Here is a 24,797-nt window from a genome sequence, read left to right as displayed (position 1 = left end):
ATCTGTAAAGATCTGGAATGGCCTGACCTATCCCATTGTCAGTTTTTCTTTCCAAGATGGCCTGTAAAGTACTCCTCAACAATTGTAAGTTCACAAAGAGAAAGTTTCGTAGTATAATCAGGAATTAAATGTTATTTTCTTAGTATTTTTTTCATTTTAATATATTCCCTTCCTCCTAGACAGAGGAAGAATAAAAAGAATTCTGGAATTTATACTCAAAAAATTTTATAGTGAATTAATGATGGCTTTTTCTAATTTTTTTAAGGTATTTGATTCCAAATGCAGGTGATGCTACCAAAGCCATAAAACAACAGATCATGAAAGTATTGGATGCCTTGGAGAGTTAATAACTAAAGACTTTGTAGAGACCAGTTTATAAAGAAGAAGCAACCAAGATACTGTATGTGGACACAAGCTGACTGTTTCCCAACTGAATACTAACTTAAGAGAATTTTTCTGTTTGCTGGTGGGAGTGCCTGAGTAGCAGGCTTAAGATAGGGTAAATTATTATCCATTTCTGAACAGGATTTTTTTTTAAATTTTATTATAATTTTTTTTTGTTTTGGAGAAGTGTTTATTATAAAGGTCAGTTTGTTTCATTTTAATGCAGCCTTAATGGGAATGATCTGCATCTTTGCAAGAGCAAATGCAGCTGGGTTCATGTTAAGTATGTTAAAAGAATGACTGTAAGATACAGAGGAGCAATTGAAAACAGAATGGTTTTTAAATTATTATCCCTTGTAAATAAAATGTCTCCCTTGCCTACAGTCTAGAAATTGGATTTTGCCTACCAGGTAGTATCAAAGACTAATTAAAAATTTAGGTTTTTGAACAGGGCAGATACAAATCTTAAAAACACTGTTTTCACATTAAAAACTGTTAAGTTTGGGCTGCAGATAAATGGAAAAAATACAAGCAATTTGTAAAATTAAGGGGTTTTTAAAGTCTTACCAGCTACTAGGCTAAATAACTGGAATTGGTGGTAAAGATTATTTTTAAATACTGAAATTAACTGTAGTTTTACTACAGGGTTGTGATTTTTTTTAATTATGCAAAATTTTACATTTCATAGGTTGAGGCTGTTTCCCTTGTAAAGACAAGTCTGTGCATTGAAATGCATGTTTCATGACAGAATATGACAGTTGAAAACAAGTTGCCTTGCTCTTCAGAAGCAAAATATCTAAGAACTTTAGATGTTTAAAACCCTTCAGTTCAGCACAAAAGTGAGTACACACTGACCAAAGGTGTGTTCAGCAAGAAGATGAATGCACAGAAAACCAGCACTGAAAATTTCAGTGCTGCATACCTGTGATAAATGTATTCTTAACCAGTTACCTCCATTGATTCAAGCATTTGTTTATATTATTTTGAGTAACAATTTCTAAATTAGTAAAGATTTGGGAGATGGCAACTCTAGGACTGTTCATCACAAGCTCTCCATTTGTTCAAGAATGGTTCTCTTGTTCAAAGCTCAGTAGAGGAATATTCTTATGGACAAGGCAGAGCATCTTTGTAGACTGATGGGAAATCACCGAAAACTGTGACATAAAGATAATGGGGATTAGCTTTGCTGCATGAAATCTTCTGAGTACTTGAATCAAAACCTATGATTTGGTACTTCATCAGAAGGTAAAACAAGTTAAACTGACCTTTATAAAAACAGTTATTCTAAGTTATTCTACTAGGAATCAAGCTAGGGCACCTTAATTCTGGAACTAATTACTTTTTTTTCCTTCTTAGTATCTGAGTAAACACCAATAGAACTTAAACTGTTGAAAATATTTGCATGAAATTGCACCTGGGCCAATGCTCATGTATTTGTAGTTTTGCCCAGCAGCTGTTGTATTACATTTTCCTCTTCCTAGTCCCTCCTGAAAATATCCTCAAGAATCTCTGACTTTGTGCCTACTTCAGCAACGAGATTTTTTCATGTAAAGATGTTTGTGCTACTGTTTATAAACTACACTTGTAAATAAACCAGTACAATTTGAACATAACTTGTTCTGTCAGAAAGCATTTAGTTGCATACTGTGTAAATTCTCTGAATCAATTAAAAGTTTTTCCTAAAGGTGTTTTGTAAATGGAAGTGAATTTGATCTTTGGAGTGGAAGATGCTGATTATGGATCATAGGGAGCTACTGCCAGTGACTTCTTAATGTAAGTACTTCAGAATTTAAGTTAATTTCATTAAGGACTTTTGGGTGAGCATTCACAGAAAGGTCAAAGTGAATTCACAAATAATCAATTTATAGAAAAGGTTTCTGCATAAATTCCAGCGTTTTCAACATCATATTTTTGTTATGAAAATGTTGACAGAATGATACAACATATTCCTCCTAGTCAGAAGGGGAAAAGTGAAAATGACACTCAGTTGTTAAACAGGTGTATTTGAGTATTAAATGTGGAATGTGGCTAATGTGTATGCTTCACTGTGAGGACAGCAAATACAGCAGACCTTTGAGATCTACAGCAAGTAAAGCAACAGGAAGTCAGTTCTTAAATCCCTTCTCTGTAGAAAGGTATAATCCAAGCCATTTAGAGGCTAATTATTTGTAAGTTTCAAGGCAATGCACAAGTTATCAACAGACCTCTTAAAAAGCTCAGCCCAAATGATGAATAATTTTAATGGTGCTGATGTATCTCTACCCACAGTTTAAGGGCCACTTTTGCCTTATATTTTACATACCTGTAGTTACTGGTTTTGTTACAAAACTTGTATTACTAAGCAGAAATTATAGTACTGCAGTGATATTTTTTGAAAAGAAAAATGAAAAAAGTTGGTATGCTACTTCCTGTCCCTTTTAGCTTCAAGGATTTTTTTAAATTATATTTGCTAGAGATGTGTTGGCTCTTGTTTTATTCTGCATGCACCAGGATCTATATTGTTGAATATAAGGTGACAGTTATAATGCAGGAGTGATAGAAATGAGGTCTGGAGTAGGAAAGAAAGTCTTGGAGTAAACTTCCCTGCCAAATGAAAGCTCTTACCTTTGTGTCATAGTGAGAGTTGGTGCTTCTGTGCTCACTGATGGCTCTTCATTTGTCTCACAAATTCTTTTAGATTCTGATTTGTATGAGAATTTGTAAAGAACTTTATGTGTAGAACCCACCAAAAATACTGTTGATTGCAGAGTTGGAATTTTTAAAGTTGCCTTTTCCTGTTAGCCTTAACACATGGGCCTCACCTGTGATTGGATCTTTTCCTTCCAACTACACGTCAGCTGTAGTTTCAAAACCAGGTACTGCCAAATAAGCTTTTTCAATATAGGTGTAGTCTACTGAATGTGTGAAAGTTTCCCTTTAGGGAAGGAAAAAGGTGGTACTATGTAACTTGTTCTACTGGCTATACTTAGTGCTTTCAGATACTTTTGTTTGGAAACTTGAAAAATACATTTTATCTCTCTGACCCATGGGAAACTGGATTTTTGGCCTGTGCTTTGCCCCTTCAAGGGATGACACTACTTGATTGCTTATTCTTTTTCTTATTTGGGAAGAAGCTGGGGGACAGCTGTTCTTTGCACCTGGAGCCCTACAAAGTGTGATGTTTGGGGAAGAAAAGATTTTTTTAAATCACATATGCTCTTTCTACCACCATGGGCATGTATATAAAGAAGAGAAGCCTGCTAAGGGCTGCTGCGCTATCTGTTCTGCCATCCTTTGGCTTGGTCAGATTGGGATGAGTGGTTCCCTTTACTGCTCCCAGGGGCAGGTTGAACAGTTCTCTGGTTGAAGGAAGGTTTGTAATTGTTGCACGCAGTAGTGGTTGTGCATTTTGCAGTGGTTATGCCCTTCCCATCCTTTATCTCTCTGCATGTTTCCTGAAAGGGGAGGTGTGTAAGAGATTGATCACCCTGGCTTACCCATTTTTTCTTTACCCATTCTGCCATTATGTGCCTTCAGCTTACAGACATAATCTTGTGTGAGAAATAGTGCTACACAAAATATACAATTCTACAAACATGCTTCTAAAAAGCCCAAGGCTGGAAAATATGTACATGAGACAGCAATGTTTTGTGCTGAGTAAAGGGGAGCACTTGGTGTTTAAAGCCAAGGAAGGAAGAGCAGCATGGTACTTAGTGTGTTGGTTTCACAGAGTTGCAGTGTTGGACAGGACCTCTGGAGCTCATCTAGTCTGAGTTCCCTGCCAAGGCAGGGTCACCTAGAGCAGGTAACACAGGGTTTGGAATGTCTCCAGAGAGGGAGACCTCACTGGGCAGCCTGGTCAGTGCTCTGCCACCTTCATGTAAGGAAGTTCCTCCTCATGTTGAGGTGAAACTTTGTTTTAGTTTATGGCCATTGCTCCTTGTCCTGTCACTGGGCACCACTGACATTAATTAGTCTGTCACAACCTTTTTGACAAATGCCTTTGAGAGGTTTATATGTGCTGATGACATCCCCTCCCAGCCTTCCCTTCTCTGGACTAAACAGGCCCAGCTGCCACAGTCTCTCCTCATAAGAGAGGTACTCCAGACCCAAAATCATCTTTGTAGCCTCCGTGGCACCCTCTCTAGGAGCTCCTTGTCTTTCTGGTTCTGAGGAGCCCAGAACTGGACACTGCTCCGCATCTGGAGCATTGTGGAGATGCTTGTACCTTGGGGGATGCTGTTCTTGTAAAGAAGAGGGGGATGTCACTGGTGAATGCGTTACCTGTAAGCTGGTACAGGTCCCTTGGGATGAGCCCTCTGCCTTTGGGCCGGGCAGGGCAAAGCGGCGCTCGGCACAGCCGGAGCTCTGGGGGCTCCGCTGTCGCTGCCGGCGCTGAACGGGCCCGGGGGAGCGCTGCCCGCTCGCTGCCCCCGGCAGGGCGGGGGTGCCTCAGCCCTGCATCTCGCCCCTCAGGACGCGGTCCCGCCCCCAGCGAGGACGCTCGAAGGCGGCGTGGGTGAGGGTGGTTCCGGCCGAGCTGCGGCCCGGGCCCGGCACTGCGAGTCCCGGCAGCCCCCGCGGGCCGCGCCGCCCGGGCGGAGCCGGGAATGCGGGCGGCCGGCGGAGCCATGGCGTGTGAGTGCGGGCCCTGCCTGTCCCGTCCCTGTCCTCCCAAGGGCCGCTGGCCCGAGTGTGCCCGGCCCCAGTGAGACCGGGACAGGCCTCGATGCTGGGCGCTGTCACGGCCTGTGGAACAGTGCAGGGAGAGGGGAGCTGGCCTGGCGCTGCGCCGGGCACAGACCGGGATACAGAGCTCGCCCGCCCTGCAGGGTCAGCTCCACAAGAAACGCCAGCGAACCGGGCGTGCTTGGCTTTCGGCGCTCTAAAACAAAACAGCAAGCATGTTTTGCAGTGTAGTGGTACAAATGCGAAACAGTTTTTTACTCCGTTGCGCTTTTACCTGGTTGTGGCCTACATTGCTTTAGGTTTATCCTGAGAATTACTTTTAACGCAGGTTTTGGGGCAGCTGGTCAAGGCTGGGAGCAGAGGTCTCTATCTACAGCACTGCTGCACATTTATCTGCTTTTCTGTTGCTTCCATATCTGAATGTTTGTTAAGGAAACTGTGGCATAAATACATGTGTTCTGTTGTGGCTGAGCTTCAGTTTTGCACCTTATCGAACTTCAACCCTGATGCATATAATGTTATATATAGGAAAACAATATTAATGACATTAATTACATTCCCTGGTGTTTTAAACATTATGGAGTTTGTGCCTTTTTTTTTTCTTTATTTTCTTTTACTCTGAAATGTAAATCTTTGTCTGAACTAAAACACATTCCACAAATGCTGGGAAGTTTTTGACAGATCCCTGGTATGATTATCTCGGGCGGGTCTGGAACCTGTGGTTACATCTGTTCAGAGTACCAGATGAGCTTTGTTTGCTCAGTAGAGCCGACAGTAAAAATCTTTCACATGAAGAGTGGCAAAGGGAACAGTTAATCATTTGCTTAACCTCTAGAAATTAGCTGCTTAGCTACTGAAGTAGGAACAAAGATGTGTCTCAACTGCTCCTGACCCAGTCTCATCTTCACTTGAATCAGCTTTTCCAGTTTTCCTGACCACTGGGACTGTGTTGCTTCCAGCTTTGTCTTTTTCTTGTTGTGGTCTTTGACTGTGTGATGGGGGAGTTTTCCCCCAGACAGGAGAGGTGCTATGAAACTGGATTTTTTTTTTTATAAAGCCAGAGAGGGTTGGTTGGTTGGTGTGTGTTTGTTTGAAGAAAACAGTTCTACCTGATCATGGTCAGGGTGTGTTTCCCTACAACCTGGGATACTCAGAAATTAATGGAAGGAAATACAAAGGCGTGTGCACAAAACTTAGCTACTTGGAGAGCCTGCAGTTGTGGGAGTAGAAGCTGATGATAACACTTGCCACTTGGCCCAAACCAGTTTGCTAAGAAATGATCAGGAAAGATGTTAACCTTTCTTGGTTTTCATAGCCATTTCCAAAACTAGGTGTGAATTTAGGGATAAAAGCAAACAATTCCTTTATTTGATGCTTTGGGGATCCAGTCCTTTGGTGTGCAGCAAGATGGGCTCCCATAGTGTGCAGCAGCCTGTGAAGGAGGGGCTGGGGCACCTGTGCTCTCCCTTTCTGGAACATGGTTCCTTCCCCTGGAACATGGACTGGGCGTTGCTGGCACATGAGCCCTGGGATCTTTGCAGGGTGGTGGCCATGTGTGGCTCCTCTTGGCAATCCTGGATTTCAGTGCTCTCCCTGTGTTAAGAGACTGTTTCCAGTGTCAGGTTTAGGCTGTAGAATGAGTTGGTAGTGGTTTGTGCATATGTTTATATATTAACTAATTTGTTTTCTTCAGTGCTTGAAGAAAAGCACTGAAGAAAACAATTCAGTTTTTTGAAGAGTTCAGATTTTTGAAGAAAATTCAGATTTTTGAAGAAAATTCAGATTTTTGAAGAATTTCAGAATTCAGATTTTTGAAGAGTTTCCTGTGGGAATTCTGGTGAATAATTTTTTCTTTTCTGCTACCAGCCTTCCGCCTTGCTCTTATCCAGCTGCATGTATCTGGTGTTAAATCAGATAATCTCCAACGAGCCTGTGGACTGGTGAGAGAAGCATCAGCCAAAGGAGCAAAACTTGTGGCTCTGCCTGTGAGTAAAGATTGTGGCCTACTTAGCCCTTATGCTTCCAAACCCTTCAAAACCTCTTTCTGGTGTTATTAATGCAACAGATATTCCTCTTCCTCCCTGGATAGATTAGATGCTGTATGAAACTTCAAAATAAAACTAAAAGCTAAAAATCCCAGGGGTTGTAGCTGGTAGCACACTAAGAGGTGGGGAGTGAAAAGGGAAACAAAAAACAAGTTGATCTTTTTTGTAGTGTAAAATTCTGGTAAAGTTTTTGCTGGTTTAAATCCTAGACAATGCCATCCCTGATATATTCTGAATTCAGGTAAGTGACACTGTGGCTTGAATCTTTGCTGAAGAAGTGTAGAAAAAGGCAATTTTCAGCTAAAGAATGTTGACATGAAGGTGAAAGAGGGTACACAGTAGCTCTCCTTGCTGTAAGCATTCCAGATACATGAGAAACAAATTAGACTTAAAACATTACCAGCTGGTCATTTGTGGCTGAATTATGATTAAGACACATTTCTTCCATGTGTGAAAACATAAATAGCAACTTTAAATGATCAGTCACTTCTGACCTACTTTTTGAACTTTAGCCATAATTATTTGGTGAATTTTCACACAATGTGAGTGCTGATAACAGGGTGGGCTTCCCAGTGCAGCTTTCTCTCTCTTCGTGGGGGTACTGGTGTTATTCCTGTACATCTGACATGGGAGTGCAAAGTTCATTGCTGGGTGAACTTTGGGTCTCAGTTTTACACACAGAATGTTTTCTCTCCTGCTGTCATGGGGAGGGATTGAGCAACCTTCCCAGCTCCTCTGTGCTTACGTGGTTCTTGTGTTGCAAATGTGACCATTCAGTGTTCTGCCTCTGCCTCCTGTGTAGAGATTACTTTTACTTACTGGCTTCATCATCTGTACAAGCATTGAATTTTCCAGACTTATTTAGCTGAGATACTCACTTTGCCAGCAAAGATTTGTGCTTTTAGAACACAAATTGTGAAACATGGGCAAGGCATTTCACAGACTTTTGGGAGATACATTTTGTAGTGACATTAGGTCTTCCCATTGTTTTGTTTCTTTGGGGGTTTGTTTTTTGTTTTAATAACTTTATATAAAGGAAAGTAACCTACACTAGATATATGAAGATGGAGGCAGCTGGCTTTGCTTTCACTTCTTTGAAGTTCAGCCCAGATTTCAAAAGCCTGGGAAGCTTATTTTGACAGCCTGCAGAGGCTTCCCTTCCTGCTTCTTCCATCTACAGGTTGTACTGTGGCTTAGCTGGGCACTGTTGGCCTAGTGCCCTCTATAGGGAAAAAAACCCTTTCCAGCTTGGATTCATTTATTCCACTTCAGTAGAATCTACCTCAGTTGTTAAGAAGTTTGCTTGCACAGATAAAGCAGAAGTGTTTATTGTGCTAGTAACAGGTTGATTTTGATTTTTTTTTCCTTTTTCTTTGTGGGGGTGGAGGTGTGTTTGTCACTTCTGGTGAGCAAAGGGAACAATGGAGGTGTCTGGGCTGGGAGTCCCTTTCTCACAGCAGAGAAGTTGCTGCTACACTTTGATAGCCTATCTGTGGCCTCCAGCTGCTCTCCTTCAGGGTACAAGAAAGTGTTGGGTGGAGTGTCTCACGTCCTCACAGAGCTGGCAAGTGTAATGCAGAAAGGTCCTCATATCTTGGGCATCTCAAATACCACAAGCCCACCTATTTTAGACATCTAAACTACTCTATTAATCTGACCATGTAAAGATTATGTGCCTGGTTCTAAAGGGATCGCAAATCTTTAACAAGGGCCTAAGGTGGAGGACACTGTTCAATTGTGAGGAAATAGTGTTTAAAGGATTATTTTAGCAAAACAATAAGTAATTTTGAGAAATGCATGCTTTTGCACATGTCCTTTTAAAAAGTAAGAAATCATGGGCTGTGGATGAGCATTTCACAGTTTTGAGAGGATCTTTTGAGCTTGTAACTTGTCAAATGAGAGCTGTGTAGAACTTGGCTCCTCATTCTGGTGTGAACATCCCTTGTGTTCTTGCTAAGCCCAGAGCAGTGAATATGCTAGCCTTACAGCTTGCATGATAGTCTTAGCTCTTGTTCTATTTGGCATGCACTCCACAAACACACCTGTTGTATTTTCAACGATTGTTCAGATCTCTCTGGCCTTCCTGGTTCATTTACTGAGCTCCTATAAACTAAACTCCTATAACCAAAGGTTGTTTGAGAACATGGTTAGAGAGGAGTTGGAAAAGTTAGGTACATCTCATTGTAGTGATGTTACTGGATTTTAGTTTCTTTTTTTTTTTGTCCCCATCTAATTCTAGGAATGCTTTAATTCTCCATATGGAACCCAATACTTTAAGGAGTATGCAGAGAAGATCCCTGGGGAATCAACACAAAAGCTGTCAGAAGTTGCAAAGGAGTGCAGCATATATCTCATTGGAGGTAGTTTATTCTTAGTGACCATCTCACTGGGGGAAAATTGGGCAGTGTCTATTACTGCCATTGGATCAAAACTGCATAAATAATACAGTGGGGGAAATCTCTGTTCTTGCCTTTACAAAGGATCCATTCCAGAAGAGGATGGTGGAAAGCTCTACAATACATGTGCTGTCTTTGGGCCTGATGGTGCTCTTCTGGCAAAGCATAGGAAGGTAAGATGGCAGAAAATTGTTATGAAAGGTTTTCTCAGCAGTGTTGCACAAATCATTTCATCTGTACTTAAAGGAGGTATAAATTAGTAGAATCTTGCATTAATAATAAGTTGTGTACCATCACCCATGAAATTTCATGTAACTTTTATTTGGGGTATGTAAATACCATGTCAAAAGGTGGTCATAAATTTGTTCTGGATAAGGAAGTAATTGGCTTTCCCCATATGCTGGGAAAACCATGGGAAAGGGTAAAACCTGATCCAACTCATATATCTCTGTACCCAGGCTTCAGTCAAAAACACAGTGCCACTTGAGTGGGATCAGGATTTTCTCTCAGTTTCCTCATGGATTTAGTCCTTCTGTTATAATAGATGCTGTTCTTTACATGCTTTGTGCTATACATCTAATTAGGGCAGACATGCAGAGTCCAAGTTAAGCTGTCACTGCTGTTTGTAGTAGATGTTTGCTGGCTGTCATCTTCCACCTTGTCATAGCTTTGTGCTTTTTTGGAAAACTGCCTCCCATTTATAACTCCAGAGTCTGTTTCTCTTCGTGGAACGGTTCTGTTCATTCTGATCCCCACTTTCTGTTCATGGGACTGTGCACACAGGAATCACTCCATGAGCGAGCAACAGCTTATTTCTTTTAAGGGTAGGCCAAAACCATAATGCAGGGTTACTTGGAACAAATAAGGTGGTGCAGGTATTAATTTTTAATTAAATAATTAATTAATTTTTAATTTTTTTTATTAATTAATCTGTTTGCTGATTCTACATTAGCATTGCTTACTAGATCACTTTGGCAGTTCTGTGCTGCCTTCTAGCTGTCACAGCACAGCAGTCTGCAAGCCCAGGAGCTGTAGAATGAGTGCAGGCTTGTGCTAAGTGTGAACAAATAATGAAATAAAACCAGCTCTCTTGTTAGGAAGCTCCAGTCAGGAGCAACACCTTCCATTGCAAGGGAGGGATGAAGGCAGCTGCAGGCCCTCAGAGGCAGCTGCATAGCTGAAGTCATGGCTCAGTGAAGGCATTTTCTTGAGAAGTTTTACAGGAATGGGACTCAAATGTTAGAGACAAATCATTAGGTCAAGACATCTATCTGTTTTGCATGTATTTTCAATTTTAGACATGTATATTTCTGTGTAGAAGAAAATACTTTAAATCATCTTAGGGGGATCTAACAGTCTTAAGCAATGTTTACTTTGGATCCTGACAAAAGAGTAGTCTAGATAACAGTAGAAAGCACATGCCTAAAGAGGCTCAAATACCAAACAGAGAAATTGTTAGTAATTGTTATTGATCATAGTAACAGAGAAATTGTTAGTAATTGTTATTAATCATAGCATAATTGCAGGTTCATTTGTTTGACATTAATGTTCCTGGGAAGATCCAGTTCAAAGAGTCTGAAACACTGAGTCCAGGGAATAGTTTCTCCATGTTTGACACATGTGAGTATAAAACAAGCTCTCTCTTTAAGGAGCTGTACTACAGTAACACTGCAGTCACTCTGCAGTTCTCTTCCCCCTCCTCCTTTCCAGCAGTGGATTTTTAGACTATCAGATTGGGCATTTGGTGACAAATATAGTTTAAGCTTGCTTCAAGTGTTTGGGTCACTTCTGAAAGTTTTAAAAAGGTGGTGTGGTTGCAAAAGGACAGAGGAGTACAAAGGGTTGAAACATATGTCACCTCACTTGCCTTAATTAAAGAATGGTCCTATTGATTTGTTAGAGGGAAGTGATGGTATTTTTAATAGCAGTTACCACTTGAAAGTTGTTCTTAAAAAACATGGCCTAGAAAAGAAAGTGTGTAACAGCTACAATGGTACATTGCTTCAGGTAGGGATGATATAATAATGGAGACAATTAACTAAATCAGGAATCCCATTCCAGCCTTCTTGAATCAACCAACTCAGATAAAAAAGCAAAATATCTACTCCTCCCCACCCCATATTGCTCAAAAGCTGACATAGTCTGTTAACTGGGATCTCCAGTCTTGTCTGCCACAGTCACTGTCTCCTCCTCGCAATGTGCATGCTCTAAGAAAGTACATGAATATTTTTACTCCATGAAAAGCAAGGAGTGTTTTCTTTTATTGAAAAAAAAAATTTAAAATTTCAGCTAAATGAGAGAGGAATATGTTACACAGACTTCATACAACATGATTTTGTGGAAATGACTTTTCTTAAAGGGTAGATAAGACTGCTTCTCACACTCTTTCTGTCCTCATGAAGCATGAATTCTCCCCCAACATAGCCAGTGCTTGTTGGACACACATTTAAATATAGCTGCTCCTGTTGCTGTGAGCCATGCAAAATAACAGTTGGCAGGATGGCTACAGGGAGTCTTGTGCTTGTTTTGTGTACTTGTGCTGGTGATATCACTTCTGTCTCTTGTGTTTTGAGAACAGCATACTGCAAAGTGGGCCTGGGCATCTGCTATGATATGAGATTTGCTGAGATGGCTCAAATCTACAGCCAGAAAGGTGAGGTTGGGTCACCCAAGGGAGCGTGGGCAGCCCTAAGGCCAGGGCGAGGCAGGGCTGGTTCCGAGTGGTCCCTGTGATCAGGCATTCCTTGATCCATGTCATCAGGCATTCTTATCCCTGCCCAGAAACACAAAATGCATCCTGTGGCCAAGACTCTTACTCAGATGAGTGACTTCTCTCAGGGAGTAAAGTAACCATCACTTCCTGATCCACATGTGGTGGTGGAGTGATGGAGTTGGGGTATCCCCACCACAGCTCTTGGCTGATGTTACCTGTTATGCATGGACAGGCTCTGGGCAGAGGCTGGGAAGTATGGAAAGAAAATTCACCTTGGGTTTCAGTGTGAAGGGCCACTCTAGGGTAAACCATCTTCCCCTTAATGATGCTCAGGTTCTAATTGTCTCTTAACAAAGGTTGCCAGCTGCTGATATATCCAGGGGCTTTTAACATGACAACAGGACCAGCTCATTGGGAGCTTTTACAAAGGGGAAGGTAAGATCACAGTAAAAGCTTATTCCCCTGTTCTAGAGGAGTTTTGGTGTATGGAACTGAACTTTCTTTTGTTCCAAATGACACTTGTGTGTCAGAAGTGGTGCTGCAGGGCCACTTCACCATTGGAGCTGTACCATCCCTCAAGCCTTGCATGGGACATCAAAATGATTTTACTGTCAAGGAGAAAAGCAGGAAGTTCATGGCCTTTACTCCCTCGTGCCCCTGCTATGCCCTTTCAATGGCCTTTTCCCATGGCTTTATAAGCACACTTCACGCACAAATTCTGGAGAGAAGAGCCAGTAACCATTCGGGAAGTGCTCTAATTACAGGTAGAAATAGACTCTGAGATTCCTGAATGCAGATTGTTTATTCATTTGGTCAGCTTCAATCAATTTTTCTACATAATGGATGAACCTGTGAATTACATGATATTCTATGCACTAACTCTGGAGCCAGGTGCTAGAGACTTCTCTTTCCAGGCTCTTCTTTCTCTGACCTTTGTATCATTCACAGTTTGGGCTAGTCATTTAGAGGATATATAGCTTGTCCTTCAGAGTGAATTCTTTCTCTTCTGCTTAATTAAATGGTATTATAAAAACAATTCTTCTCACTTTTTCCCTCCCTTCCTTCATTTTTCTGTGAACACAGAGCTGTTGATAATCAACTCTATGTAGCTACTGTATCTCCTGCTAGAGATGAAAATGCATCCTATGTTGCCTGGGGACACAGCACTGTAGTAAATCCATGGTGAGTTCAATAAAATAAAAACCACCACCTTTTCTTTGGTAAAAAAAATATTTTAGTTGGCAGTCACACTTCAGTCCTACTTTTCCATCTACTGTTAAAAGTGCAAATTTTTGGTAAAAAGCACGTGAGACTTGAGCGTACATTCTCGAGATCATGATTTAAAACAGCCAAATTAAAAAAAGAAGTAAAGTAGAACTAGTTTGAGTATGTATTCATTTTGGTAGTAAAGATGCTACTTAGTACTGGGATTAAGCATTAGTTGAACTGCTGACCTTGTCACCTTGTCCCAGAAGTTCAGTCCATGATATGCTATGCATAGGGTAATTCTCTTAAACAGCTTACACAGAACTATCTCATTTCCTCAAAGAACAACACTGTTTTGACATAAGAAAGAAGAAGAATGTCTTCAGCTAGAGAAGAGAGATTCTGACTTGAGCAGAAATCACGCAGGTGCACAGGAGGTAAAAGTGACCAAATCTTCAGGCAGTTGTTTTTCTTTCACATAAATCTACTCATAGCCCAGCTCCAGTTGTTTGCACAGTAAGAAAAACTTTGTCTGTGTTGTGAGCTTTTAACTTTATGTGATGAAAGCAGTGACAGAACACTTGGGGGAGACATGATCATGTTCAGTAGTTCATGCAGAGTAAAAGTACACTATTAAAAGCCAGTAGGGTCTTCAAAGGAGAGAGTTCATCTTTGCCAGTGTGGTTGTTCCTTTCCCCTTGAGCTATGTTGCATGCTCACAGGCAGTGGTTCTCAGAGTGGCTTTTACCACAGTTCTTGATCTTTGAAAGACACTTATGTTAAGTATGTGTTTATCACATATAGAAAGTGCCATATATAAAGCCTGGAAGCCATTTCTATCATGCCAGAGTTATGGATTATGATCCTATTTTTAGGACAGCCCTGTCTTTACAGCTGTAGGCATCAAGGGTAGAACTCCTTTTTGTACAAACAGCAGCAACTGCACTGATGCCTTGAAACCAATGTGTTAATCCTGTGAACAAATGTGCTTAATTTTGCAGGGGTGAAGTCATAGCCAAAGCTGGGGCTGAGGAAACAGTTGTATACACAGATATAGGTAAGGGGAAAATTGTTTTGGTTTTTTCCCCACTTTTTTTTGTGAGTACAGATTATGACACTAAGGAGAGACAGTTTTTTTAAGTCTGTGGCCTTACACATGCAACTACAGATGATGCAGCACTCCTCTGCCTTGTCCACCTGTGCTAGGTAAAGCAAGAACAAGCAGCTCTTGGCTGTTCTATGCACAGTTCTCTATAGCTGTACCCTTCTAGTTCACTTCCTTAGGGACAAGGTGCCACCTTAGGAAACAGCAAAACTGAGGCTTCCTTCAGCCCTGGCCGCTCACTTGCAGTGCCCTACCACCCCATTCTCCATCAAAGCTGCTATTTTCCCTGGCTTGCCTCACAGCAAGTCAGGAGCTTTCTTTTTTGGCTGCTGTTCTCTTAACTCTTTTCTTCTCTCCTGCAGATCTAAAGAAACTTGCAGAAATACGTCAGCAGATTCCTATTTTAAGCCAGAAGCGTAGTGATCTCTATGGTGTAGAGATGAAAAAGTAAAGCTGGGTGAAGAGGGAAGGTTCAGCTGTCACAATGGCTGTTGCCTTCATCTTTGGAAGGATTTCCTTAGTAGTTGCTCCACAATTTACTACCTAATGAGCCAGTTAAGAAACCACCACATAACAAAGAACTTGGTGCAATTCTAGTATGATGGAAACATAACTTTTGTATCTCCTCTCATACTTAAGTATTTCATAGTATTTTACAGCTAGGATAAAGATGGAGATGAAATCAGTTCAACATTGATTTTTATGCATCATAATGTTTTAGTTACCTTCTGAGGCCTGTTTTGTAGAACACAGAAATGGAAATCTTGTTCTCTGAAACTCCCTCTAAAGTCAGCTTTGGTATTATGAATTTTTCAGTGAATTGTCAGAAAATTGAGAAGCGTGATTCTTCTTACTCTGTCCTTTTTAGATGTACATGACTTAACCAAGGTCCTTGAATGCCCTACTTCTAACTTGAGAAGCTTAAAATTTAACACACTGAGCAAAACAGGCCAAATTCTGCTCTGTGCTACTCAGGACACCTCAAGAAGCTGCCAGACAGAGCTGCTTCTATAGAAGAATCTGTAGCAGTTTTTGGTTGATGTGTTTTGTTTGAGTTTGTATATTAAATTCTCCGTATGGCAAATCCTGTTCATTGCTGAAGTGACATGGGTTACTGTGTTACAGTAATTCACACCTTGCCACACCTTTGCTCTCCATATTGCTTCCTTAATAGAATGCCTGAGTGGGTTTTAGTTCTGCTGCCTGGAAAAGGCTGAGGGGAGGCAGGTTGGAAAACCTGCTGCACTAAGTCCTTCTGCCCACACTCTCCCACAAGACTGCCCAATGCCTGAATGCATTATTGCTACCATGGGCAGCTCCCATCCACTGCAGAAAAAACATTCCTTGCTGTTCTGCTTTTGCTGGAGACAAACTGATCGAGAAAGACAGCTTTGAAATACTGCAAACCAGCCAAGCATGTTGCACTTTTGCTTTTGGGGTTTCTTTTTTGAAGGAAGACATCTTTTAATGTAAAAATAATGTACAAATTATGCTTTTTGTTCCTTGGAATGAAAAAGATAAGCAACTTACCAGCCTTCACTGATAAGCTTTTGGTTTTCCAGCAGCATAAAACAGCTGTAAGGCTAAAAGAGATTCCAAAATACAAAAATGGGAGGGAGAGGTTTTGTCTTGCTCTAGCTAACCACATTTTCCCCAAAACCATCTTATATTTCATTCATGTTTAGCAATCCTCCTCTTCCCACAGTTTTTTGGTTTTGTGGAGGTTTTGGTTTTGTTTTGGCTTTTGTCTTTAACATTTTGGCTTCTCTGCAATGAGCTTGGTGTGTGTTTTATAAACAAGAACAAACACTCAGCCAAGCCCTGACACATTCTTCCCCTCAAAAGCCAGATCCCACCACTCCACTCGGTGGCATTCTGTAGCAGGAGGTATTTTTGGTCTGTACTTTTCACTGCATTTTGGTGGACATACTGCACTGGAACTTTTAAGAAAGAAGCCACAGAGCACAAGGTGAAATGAAGGTTTATTTGTTGAAAAATAAATATTAAAAAATTAACAATTTACCATTTGAGCCAAGTCTCCTGCATTAGATTAGTGCTTCCCACATACTCAATAACCCATATCCATGATGGCCATTGCTGGGCTCCAACTTCTAAGTCATAATAACTATTTCATCTCTTTCCCTCCTCTCTCTCTACTAGTTCAACACACAGGAGTAAATAAATACTACCTTTGGAGGATTAAAGTGGTGCAGGACTCTCATGGGCTGACCACTTAAATCTGAGAAATGCAAAGTGCAGTTTGCAACAGGTAACAGAATCTGTGGTCTGAACTCTCCTCCCCTGGAATCCCAAATGGAGAGGATGGATGAAAATCTATTACAAACTACTTTGGTGAACTCAGCTGAAGAGCTGACATGAGCTCAGTTCTTTTCAGTCTATCAGGAGAACTCCTAAGCACCTTGTTTTAGTAGGGTATTTAGTAGGGTCTCCAGTGCACTGCACTCAGAAGTGATGCAAACGGGGCTATGAATTTGTGAGGCTTTCCCTGAAAAAAGTACACTGTCAGTTCTTAGCCACAGTGCTTGAAGCAGCCAATACTCAACCTTTGTGTTGGTAGACAACAGGCACTTTTAGGTATCCATATGACACATATGCACCAGTATTCTGTAAGTACAGGAAGCTAATCAGTAACAACCCTGAAACAGTTCCAGAATTTCAGCCTGCAAGAATTTAAATTATTTTTGAAGAAACGGCAGGAAAGTGGGCAGTGTTAGTATTGCTGGGCTGGTTAAAGCTGCATCTAAGCTGCTCTTCATAGTTCCAGAATAAGTTACAATATAGCTTTTCAGAGTATGTTAGTTCCCTTTTCCCTTTCCATCTGCAGTTAGATCCTAGTAATTCAAGTCACAGCTTAGAACCATGGAATATGCTGAGTTGGAAGAGGCCCATCAGGACCAGTCCAACTCTTGGCCCTGTGCAGGACATCCCAAGAATCACACCGTGTGCCTGACAGCATTGTCTCCATGAACAACAGGAACCATACATGATGAGAAGTAAGTTGCTAGACAACTGCATGTAGAAGCAACCTCCCAGAGTATCCCTCTAGGATACATGGGCTTTATCCAAGTCTTCAGTACTAGCTTACTAAATTTCAACTTTTTTTAAAAATAGCAGTAATACTTGTCTCATTTCAAAGTTCACATGCACACCTGGCTTAAAATAAAACCTCAACTGTATCAGCCATTCACAAAAAGTCCCTTTCGTCACAGGGATGCACCTTCATACACACATTAACAGGGTCGCAGCTACTGAGATTCCCAGCCCTTGTGGCTCGACTTCCTTTCCCCTGTAATCTCCAGCTCTCAAGATCATACCTCTGTGGGTGATGGAAGCAAGCAGAAATCGGATTTGTTGATTCCACGTCTCCTCCTCATTCTTTCTTAAAGGTTGAAGTGAGAGAAGATGACAAGGAGTCAATTATCAGCTCTTCCTAGACTTAGAATATAAGCACAGAGCTCACCACTGCAGAGAACCCCTTCATCAAAACCTGTTCTTATACATGTCAGAGAGAGATACTTGAAGGTAGTATTTATTTTTTCAGTTTACAGGTGATATGTCATTTACAAAAAAATTACAGACAATGCATCCTTTCAGTGCAGTTTCAAACTAGTTGAAGAACAGGCAAATGTCTGTGATGATTTGGAATGCTAGTAATTGACAGCACATGCTTTTTTCCCTTAATTGATTGGGTGGGGTAAGGAATGGGGTACAGATGGGGTGATGAGGAGAAAATGCCAATGTAAATAAGGCCATGCGAATAAAAACTCCTTGGAGAACAGGACTCATCAGCCTGGCATATTTTTGTTCTCAGGTAATTGATGCAGAGATTAGAAGTTGGAGAAGACATTTGACACTTGTTCCATTCAGTGCCCCTAGGAGCTGCCAGTACATTCCCGTATCTTCAATTCTACACCAGTGCTATGGTTTCTGATCACCTAATGAGCTACTAAAATAATGATTAAATCTTTATCTCTACTCTCCACCAATTGAATATTCAACTGTAGTTGCTGGGAGAAAGGAAGGTCAAGTTGAAAATGCAAGCTGCTGCTGTATGGTGGCAAACTACAGACCAAGACATTTGACTACAGCATCATTCATTTCTTTAAAAGGTTAAATACATTAGACGATTCACCACGAACAAATCTATGATTTCAGGATGGAAAGAAGCCCAAACTAGTGTGTCACAAATTAAGCTACATCATTTGCATGAGGTTTGTCCAGCCACATCAGTCCAGGGAAAGGCAAGATGGACTGACTGACTGACTTCCACACCAGAAAGATCAACCCAAAGCAAGAGGGGCCTCTGTGAAGTTCATAACGAGAGGAAAACTGTTCATAATTTGCCCATCTGCTGTTTGCAGCACAATTGCTTCCTTTCCACAGTATTTGAAATCTTGGACAAGACAGGGTCTACAGAACAAGGAAATGAGTGCAGTTTACAACTCCATTATTGGAAGTTTGAGCCTATGCTTTGTTCCTTATCTCACTTAATCCTGCTAAGGGGCTCTTAAAAGGAGATCATAACCCAGCAGTCTCTAGAGACTGAAGAGAATTTAGATAGTCTATCAGCTGCTACACTTATGCAAAAGCATCAGAGATTACAAAGATTATATGCAAGCATGACCTTACCTTTTGGAGCTTGACTCCCAGCAGTGCTTTCTGTTCTTGAAAGTCCCCCTGAACCCTCCAGAACAATTTCCCATGACATTCAAGTAAGGACTGCTGCACAGGAATACATTCTTTCTTCCAGTAAAGTCTACACTGAAGCAGTGTTACTGAACTCCTTCCCCAGCCAACCTTTTCCCTAGCTCTCCTATGCAGTACTCTAGGGCTTTCTGGGGTGAGAATAAGGACTATCAAATTAATTCCCTAATAGCTGCCACAGGACTATTTCTAAGTAAGTTATGCAGAGGGTGGAGGGGGATTTAAGGGAAGATTGTGCATGCTTGCATATATTTACAGGTATCCTCTCCACATCTACAGACTTTAAAAAACCCTTCTATTATTAAAGTTTGAAAATAAATTTTTGCAAAATTAAAATCAACTCTCAAGGATTAATTGGATATAAAACCTATTTTACAGCACTGACTAGTATTACCTTTAAAATCAACAGGAAAAAACCCACATGCTGTAATATTATTTGATAAAGCAAAAATCGCCCACAACATAATCACCCAAAATGAACCAGTGTGAAGTTTTTATTTGCATGGCCAAAATATGTTCCTTTGGTTCCCCTGCAACTTTATTTCCCTTAACACACTCTAAGGTTTCTGCTGCAGAAGGAACAAGATGCAGCACTGCATACTTCCTTGAACAACCACTCCCACAACACCTAAACATTTAACAGATGTAGCAAATGACAACACCACGAACGGGAAAAAACTAAGTTCCACCATTCAGCATGTTCTGCAACAGCATCTTTAGGGCTGGCTGAAGTGGGCAACTTCACTTTGGAAGGTCATTTCCTCCTTGTTTCTTTACAGTGTCGGTGGTTTCAATCCATACTTCTTTGCAACTTCTGTCTGAGCATAGGCAGCATCACAGAGTGAGTAGAGGTGTGCCATCTCCATTTCCGATTTGGCCAGGTTGATAGCTTTGTTGAACATTTCAATGGCTTTATCCAGATTACCTCTGAAATAAACAAAAATTTAGCCCAGTTAAGACTGCCAAAGCAATCTTGTAATCTCTAAAACATCCTTTTTCTTTCAGGGCTTCCACTCTCCACCATTAATAACTTAAAAGGACTTTGGGAGGAACCACCACAAGAACTTGTGGTGATGCTGAGTAAACTCAGAGCTGTTACCAAGCCTAAGCAACTAGGACAGCTGTTAAACAGCCTTCCTCTGGAGAGCCCCCATGGGTAGAATGTTCTCCACACCAAGTTCACTACAAAGATAATGCTAGGCAACTGAATCAAGTCTCATCTCCTCTGAAAGGACTTAATATACAAAAAGAGGAAAACTTGCACAGATAGAAGCACATTATTTAAATAGGAAATGCTTGCAAAATTTCTCATGGCAATAGTTTCATTGTCTGTCCTTTAGAGGAGTAGACATATTAAAAAGAGACTCTGTGCTGTACTGTCAGCTACACCCCAAACCTTTGCACATTTGCAATATAATGTTACAGAGCAGGGCATTCCTCTTTCCCCCAAGAACTGTAAACTGGAGTCCTGTTGGCTGCAGGAGAAATCAGCACAGGATCCTCAGTACAGACAGTCCAATGTCCAAGGACAATCAGACACACACAAAGCCAGGTAATGATTAAGGAAGTAATTTTAAATGCAGAAGGGATGTATTTAAACATACACAGACTCCTCTGCACCTTGTCCATTAAGTATGAAATTGGTGTAAAGAAGTCAGATTATAAATTACAATTATGCCACAGAGAATGCATATGCTTTACCAAAGTTACAGAACAGAAATCAGGGCTTTGGGTAAGAGCTGGCCTTACAGGACACCAAGGAGAAGATCTCAAGACAGGATCCATGAGGAAATTTTAAAAACTACTGTAACTTCAGAAGAAACTAAGAACTCTTAACACTGCAATTCAGCATTACCTTTGCACTTCAATCGTTCCCATGGTCTCATATGCAAAATCACATTTGTTATCAATTTCAATGGCCTTGCTTATGAGTTCTAATCCTTTGTCTAAATCTTGCTTCCACTGGAGCTGAAGTAAACTACAGAAGAGAGAAAATTTCAAATTGGCTTCACATACTCCGCCCAAAACCCTCACCATGGTAAAAAAAACCATCTCAAATGTATAATGTATTTAATTTCTAATGCCAGGTGCACAGTAACTTCATGACTTTTAAAAACACCTATGTGAAAGTCACTTTCAATAAGCCACTTTACTGCTTTAATGACTCTAAAGAAAGGCAGATTTTTCCCAAGAGCACTTGGTACATGTTGTTTTATGAAAGAAAAAATTTCAACACAAAGCTGAAACTAACAGGGCTAAAGGAAAAGTCAGAAACACTTCAAGCAGATACTCAATTAGCAATGAACACTGATGAAACTTTCCTGAAACTTATTTGCAGCTTAGTCAAGACAAAATATAGAAATACATTTAAGAGCACAAAGATGGTTCCAAGTTATTTTTCCTGGCTAAATTTCTAAACATAAACATTCAATTCAGGTTGGTTCATCTAAATATGCCAACTGCTCTCGAGCACAAGGACTGCAAATTCAATACATACCCTTTATGAACATATGTAGTGGCATTGTCTGGCTCAAGGTCAATGCATTTATCATACATTTCATCAGCCTTGCCAAACTGCTGTTGATCAGTTAGTGCCTGAATCAAAAGAGAAACCTGTTTGTCAATAAGCACCCAAAGCATGCACTCTGCACTCAGCTAATTCTAATTAAAACTGTATTGACAGCGTGAGGTTGGATGTAGTTCATTTATGGTAGAGCAGGCCAGGCACATCAGTTACCAGAGTTAAGTTTCAAAATTGAGGCTTTTTGGAAAGCTTCTGTGCTTTAAGTGCACAAATTACTGACCACTGCCACCTGTAATGGGAAATCCACAAGCAACATGCTGTGTGCTGTAAATAAAAACCATTCTAAAAGTCTGTACCTGCAAGCTTCAACTCTTCCTTTTTCAGATATAATTCTTTCAGAATGAAATGGAGATACATTGCCAACCTACTTAAAATCAGAATGTGTCATGCTTTCTACTAAAACCAGCAGTATGTTCTCTAAGAAGAAATTACAGTCTCTGTTACAAGTGTACTCCCAACAGCTGTTCTAAACCACTACATGCCAATGGCAGCAGAACAAAAATGTCACCCTAGTTCCACACATCTGACTCTCAAATTACTCAGAGAATCCCTGACATTCATCAGCTGAGATGCCACATACATGCAGGAAGCAGGGAAGCATGCAGGAATAACCTCTGTCTCCTAATAACCACCCTCAACTCTCATTACTTACACCCTGCTCCACCAGTTCCCCCTGTATCTCCTCTGCCACAGAACACCCATAACATAAATGCAAGCGGCTAACTCCAGGCAGCATGTCTTATCTCAGAACTTAGCATCACAAATCTTCATCTGTTATCTGAAGAAATGTTATATCCAAGATAAAAAGGACAAGAGAATGCAGCATTTTCTTTGAGAGAAAAACATACCTGAGCATAGAGTGCATAGCCCTCAGCACACCTGGGAAAATTTTTTATGACATCTTCAAAGCCTTTCATGGCTGCTTGCACAGTCAAAGCATTACTTCCTGTATAAGCTTGGCGATACTATTCCAAGGAAAAAAAACAAATGAAAAAAATTAGGCCATCAGCAGACTGAAAAAAGGCTGATCAGGCCTCTGCCCACCTCCCCAAGAGTTGCCTGCATCATAATAATTCAGTTACTTTACATAAGCTGAGCGAATTGGGATTGTTCAGCCTGGAGAAGAGAAGGCTTTGGGGTGGTATAATTGTGGTCTTCACACACCTGAAGGGAGCCATGAGAAAGATGGAGAGGGATTTTTTACAAGAGTATGTAAAAATGATTTTTTACAAGAACATGTAAACAGGACAAGGGGGAATGGATTCAAATTGAAAGACAGCAGGTTTAAATTTGATATTAGGAAAAAATTCTTGCAAAGGTGGTGAGACACTGCAACAGTACCCAGAGAAGTTGTGGATGCCTCAAACATGGCAGTGTTCAAGGTCAGATTGGTTGGGGCTCTGAGCAACCTGGTCTAGTAGGAGGTGTCCCTGTTCATGATGGGGGAGTTGGAACGAGAGGATTTTTGAGATCCCTTCCAACCCAGGCCATTGTATGATTCTGTGCTAAGCTCCAGAAGGTGACATGCCTGTACATCCTACCAAATCTGGTTTTGGGAACCTGTCCAAGTGTCTGGACTTGGAGAGGAAAACAGATGAAAGAAGGAAGTCATGAGGCCTGATAATTGTGATAGCTTCCCTCTATTTCAAATGCTTAGAAATTCCAAACTTGGCATTCCTCTTTGTTCACACCATGCAAAGCTGCCCTGACCAGATTCTTGCACACTGAGTCATTGTACTAGCTTGAAATAGTTTGTTTCCAATTTCTTGATGATAACCATTTTCCACAATAGTAAAGCTTTATTAAAATCGATTTTATTTGCTCCAATTAGAATCAAGATTTTAGTTCCCCTCTCACAGAACAGAAAAAATGTTCTTCTGTTTGAACAATGAGTGTTTCAAGGAAAAAGCAGCAAATCCATTCTCCAAGTGAAGAAATTGTTGCATTATTCTTTTACCTTATTATTAAAAGACAGAGATGTATGTTGCCCTACTTTCCTGTTAAATCTGAATAAACCAGAGAAACAGAGTGTTTGACAGAGCTCTTTAAAGCAAAAGCACCCAGACCAAGCCCAGCACGTTACCTACCAGAGCGAAACACTTCTGTGCTTGCGCCAAGGCAGAATTGGGTCGCAATCGGATACATTCATCAAAGTCTTCCACAGCCTCCTCAATTTGGTCAAGCAGGATTTTCAGCTAGCCAGAATGAAAGAAAATCCTATTTCTCTATTTCATCTGTGCTTCAGACACTTACATGATAATTCAATTAGCATCAGTTACTCATACCATCTCCAGCTCAGTTGCAGAAATGTCTAGAAACCTGCAAAACTCATAACTAAAAATCACTGTTATAATTGTGTTATCAAAGCCACCAGTGAAACTTTGGCTACCTACACAAGCAGGCAATGACCCTGTGTAGGGATGGAGAATCCTTGCATTTTAGACTGTTGTCATCATTGTGTCAGCATTATGACCAGCCTCCAAAATTATACCGTATTTTCTCAAGTTGTTTTGCTTCTCTGTAGCCAGTATCTGTGGACTATTTGGACGTTGAAACATTTCAGCTTTTCCATCTTCTATTTCAACTTATTTTGTGGGGTTGGGGTTTTTTTTTGGTTTTGTTTTGACATTCTTTTCCTCCACAGGAGCAGAGTTCACTTCATCATTCTCTTACTTTACTGTGAAGCTACTTTAAAACACAAATTTTCAATCTGCAGAGCACTTTCATTCCCTTCAGTCAACACACAGCACCATCTTAATTTCTGAGCACTAAAGAGGTCTAACAAATTCATGGAGAAAAACCCTTGATCCATGGAAGTCTTCCGTAAAACATGACTTAGCCTATCTGCATAAGCTAGTGTTCCATTTTTACTTCCAGCACCATACATCCTACAGGTCTGTGGCAGCCCAGGCTTCTCTAGGGCTAGAAATTAGTCAAGGACACAGCAGTGTCACAAAGCAGAGAGGGATGA

At 40.8% G+C, this 24,797-nt stretch overlaps 3 protein-coding genes across 6 annotated transcripts in view; 2 read left to right on the top strand and 1 right to left on the bottom strand.

The window, feature by feature from the left end:
• The window catches only part of TBC1D23 (TBC1 domain family member 23), a 31,715-nt gene extending 29,718 nt beyond the window's left edge, over positions 1-1,997 (top strand). For 3 of the 4 annotated variants that reach the window (XM_030949948.1, XM_030949941.1, XM_030949931.1), the window contains one exon: positions 266-347. In XM_030949948.1, the coding sequence (XP_030805808.1) occupies positions 266-347 (82 nt within the window). Of the gene's footprint in view, positions 1-265 lie in introns of all 4 variants that reach the window. The other variant, XM_030949923.1, reaches the window with a different exon arrangement.
• A 2,603-nt stretch (positions 1,998-4,600) lies between these two features.
• NIT2 (nitrilase family member 2) lies at positions 4,601-16,547 on the top strand. Its single transcript, XM_030971099.1, has 10 exons — positions 4,601-5,001; positions 6,919-7,037; positions 9,337-9,457; positions 9,578-9,666; positions 11,020-11,113; positions 12,072-12,146; positions 12,563-12,641; positions 13,290-13,388; positions 14,414-14,469; positions 14,880-16,547. The coding sequence occupies exons 1-10, from the start codon at positions 4,974-4,976 to the stop codon at positions 14,966-14,968; spliced, it is 849 nt and encodes a 282-aa protein (XP_030826959.1). The 5' UTR covers positions 4,601-4,973; the 3' UTR covers positions 14,969-16,547.
• TOMM70 (translocase of outer mitochondrial membrane 70) overlaps positions 16,483-24,797 on the bottom strand; it is a 25,165-nt gene continuing 16,850 nt past the window's right edge. The window contains exons 8-12 of the mRNA XM_030971087.1: positions 23,914-24,021; positions 22,675-22,791; positions 21,740-21,837; positions 21,098-21,220; positions 16,483-20,169 (exon numbers count right to left, since the gene is read on the bottom strand). Coding sequence (XP_030826947.1) covers positions 20,016-20,169; positions 21,098-21,220; positions 21,740-21,837; positions 22,675-22,791; positions 23,914-24,021 — 600 coding nt within the window. The 3' untranslated portion in view covers positions 16,483-20,015. The remainder of the gene's footprint in view (positions 20,170-21,097; positions 21,221-21,739; positions 21,838-22,674; positions 22,792-23,913; positions 24,022-24,797) is intronic.

This window comes from Camarhynchus parvulus, chromosome 1 (genome assembly GCF_901933205.1).
Source record: "Camarhynchus parvulus chromosome 1, STF_HiC, whole genome shotgun sequence".
NCBI classification, from domain to species: Eukaryota; Metazoa; Chordata; class Aves; order Passeriformes; family Thraupidae; genus Camarhynchus; species Camarhynchus parvulus.
Note: the sequence above shows the minus strand (reverse complement) of the source record. Positions and strands in the feature narration are given on the sequence as shown.

Bases quoted from the DNA above. Each gene is read 5' to 3' on its own strand.
- NIT2 (XM_030971099.1), top strand. From the start codon at position 4,974: ATGCGGGCGGCCGGCGGAGCCATGGCGT. The intron at 5,002-6,918 runs GTGAGTGCGGGC...TTCTGCTACCAG, and splicing joins GGCCGGCGGAGCCATGGCGT to CCTTCCGCCTTGCTCTTATC. The intron at 14,470-14,879 runs GTAAGGGGAAAA...TCTCTCCTGCAG, and splicing joins AGTTGTATACACAGATATAG to ATCTAAAGAAACTTGCAGAA.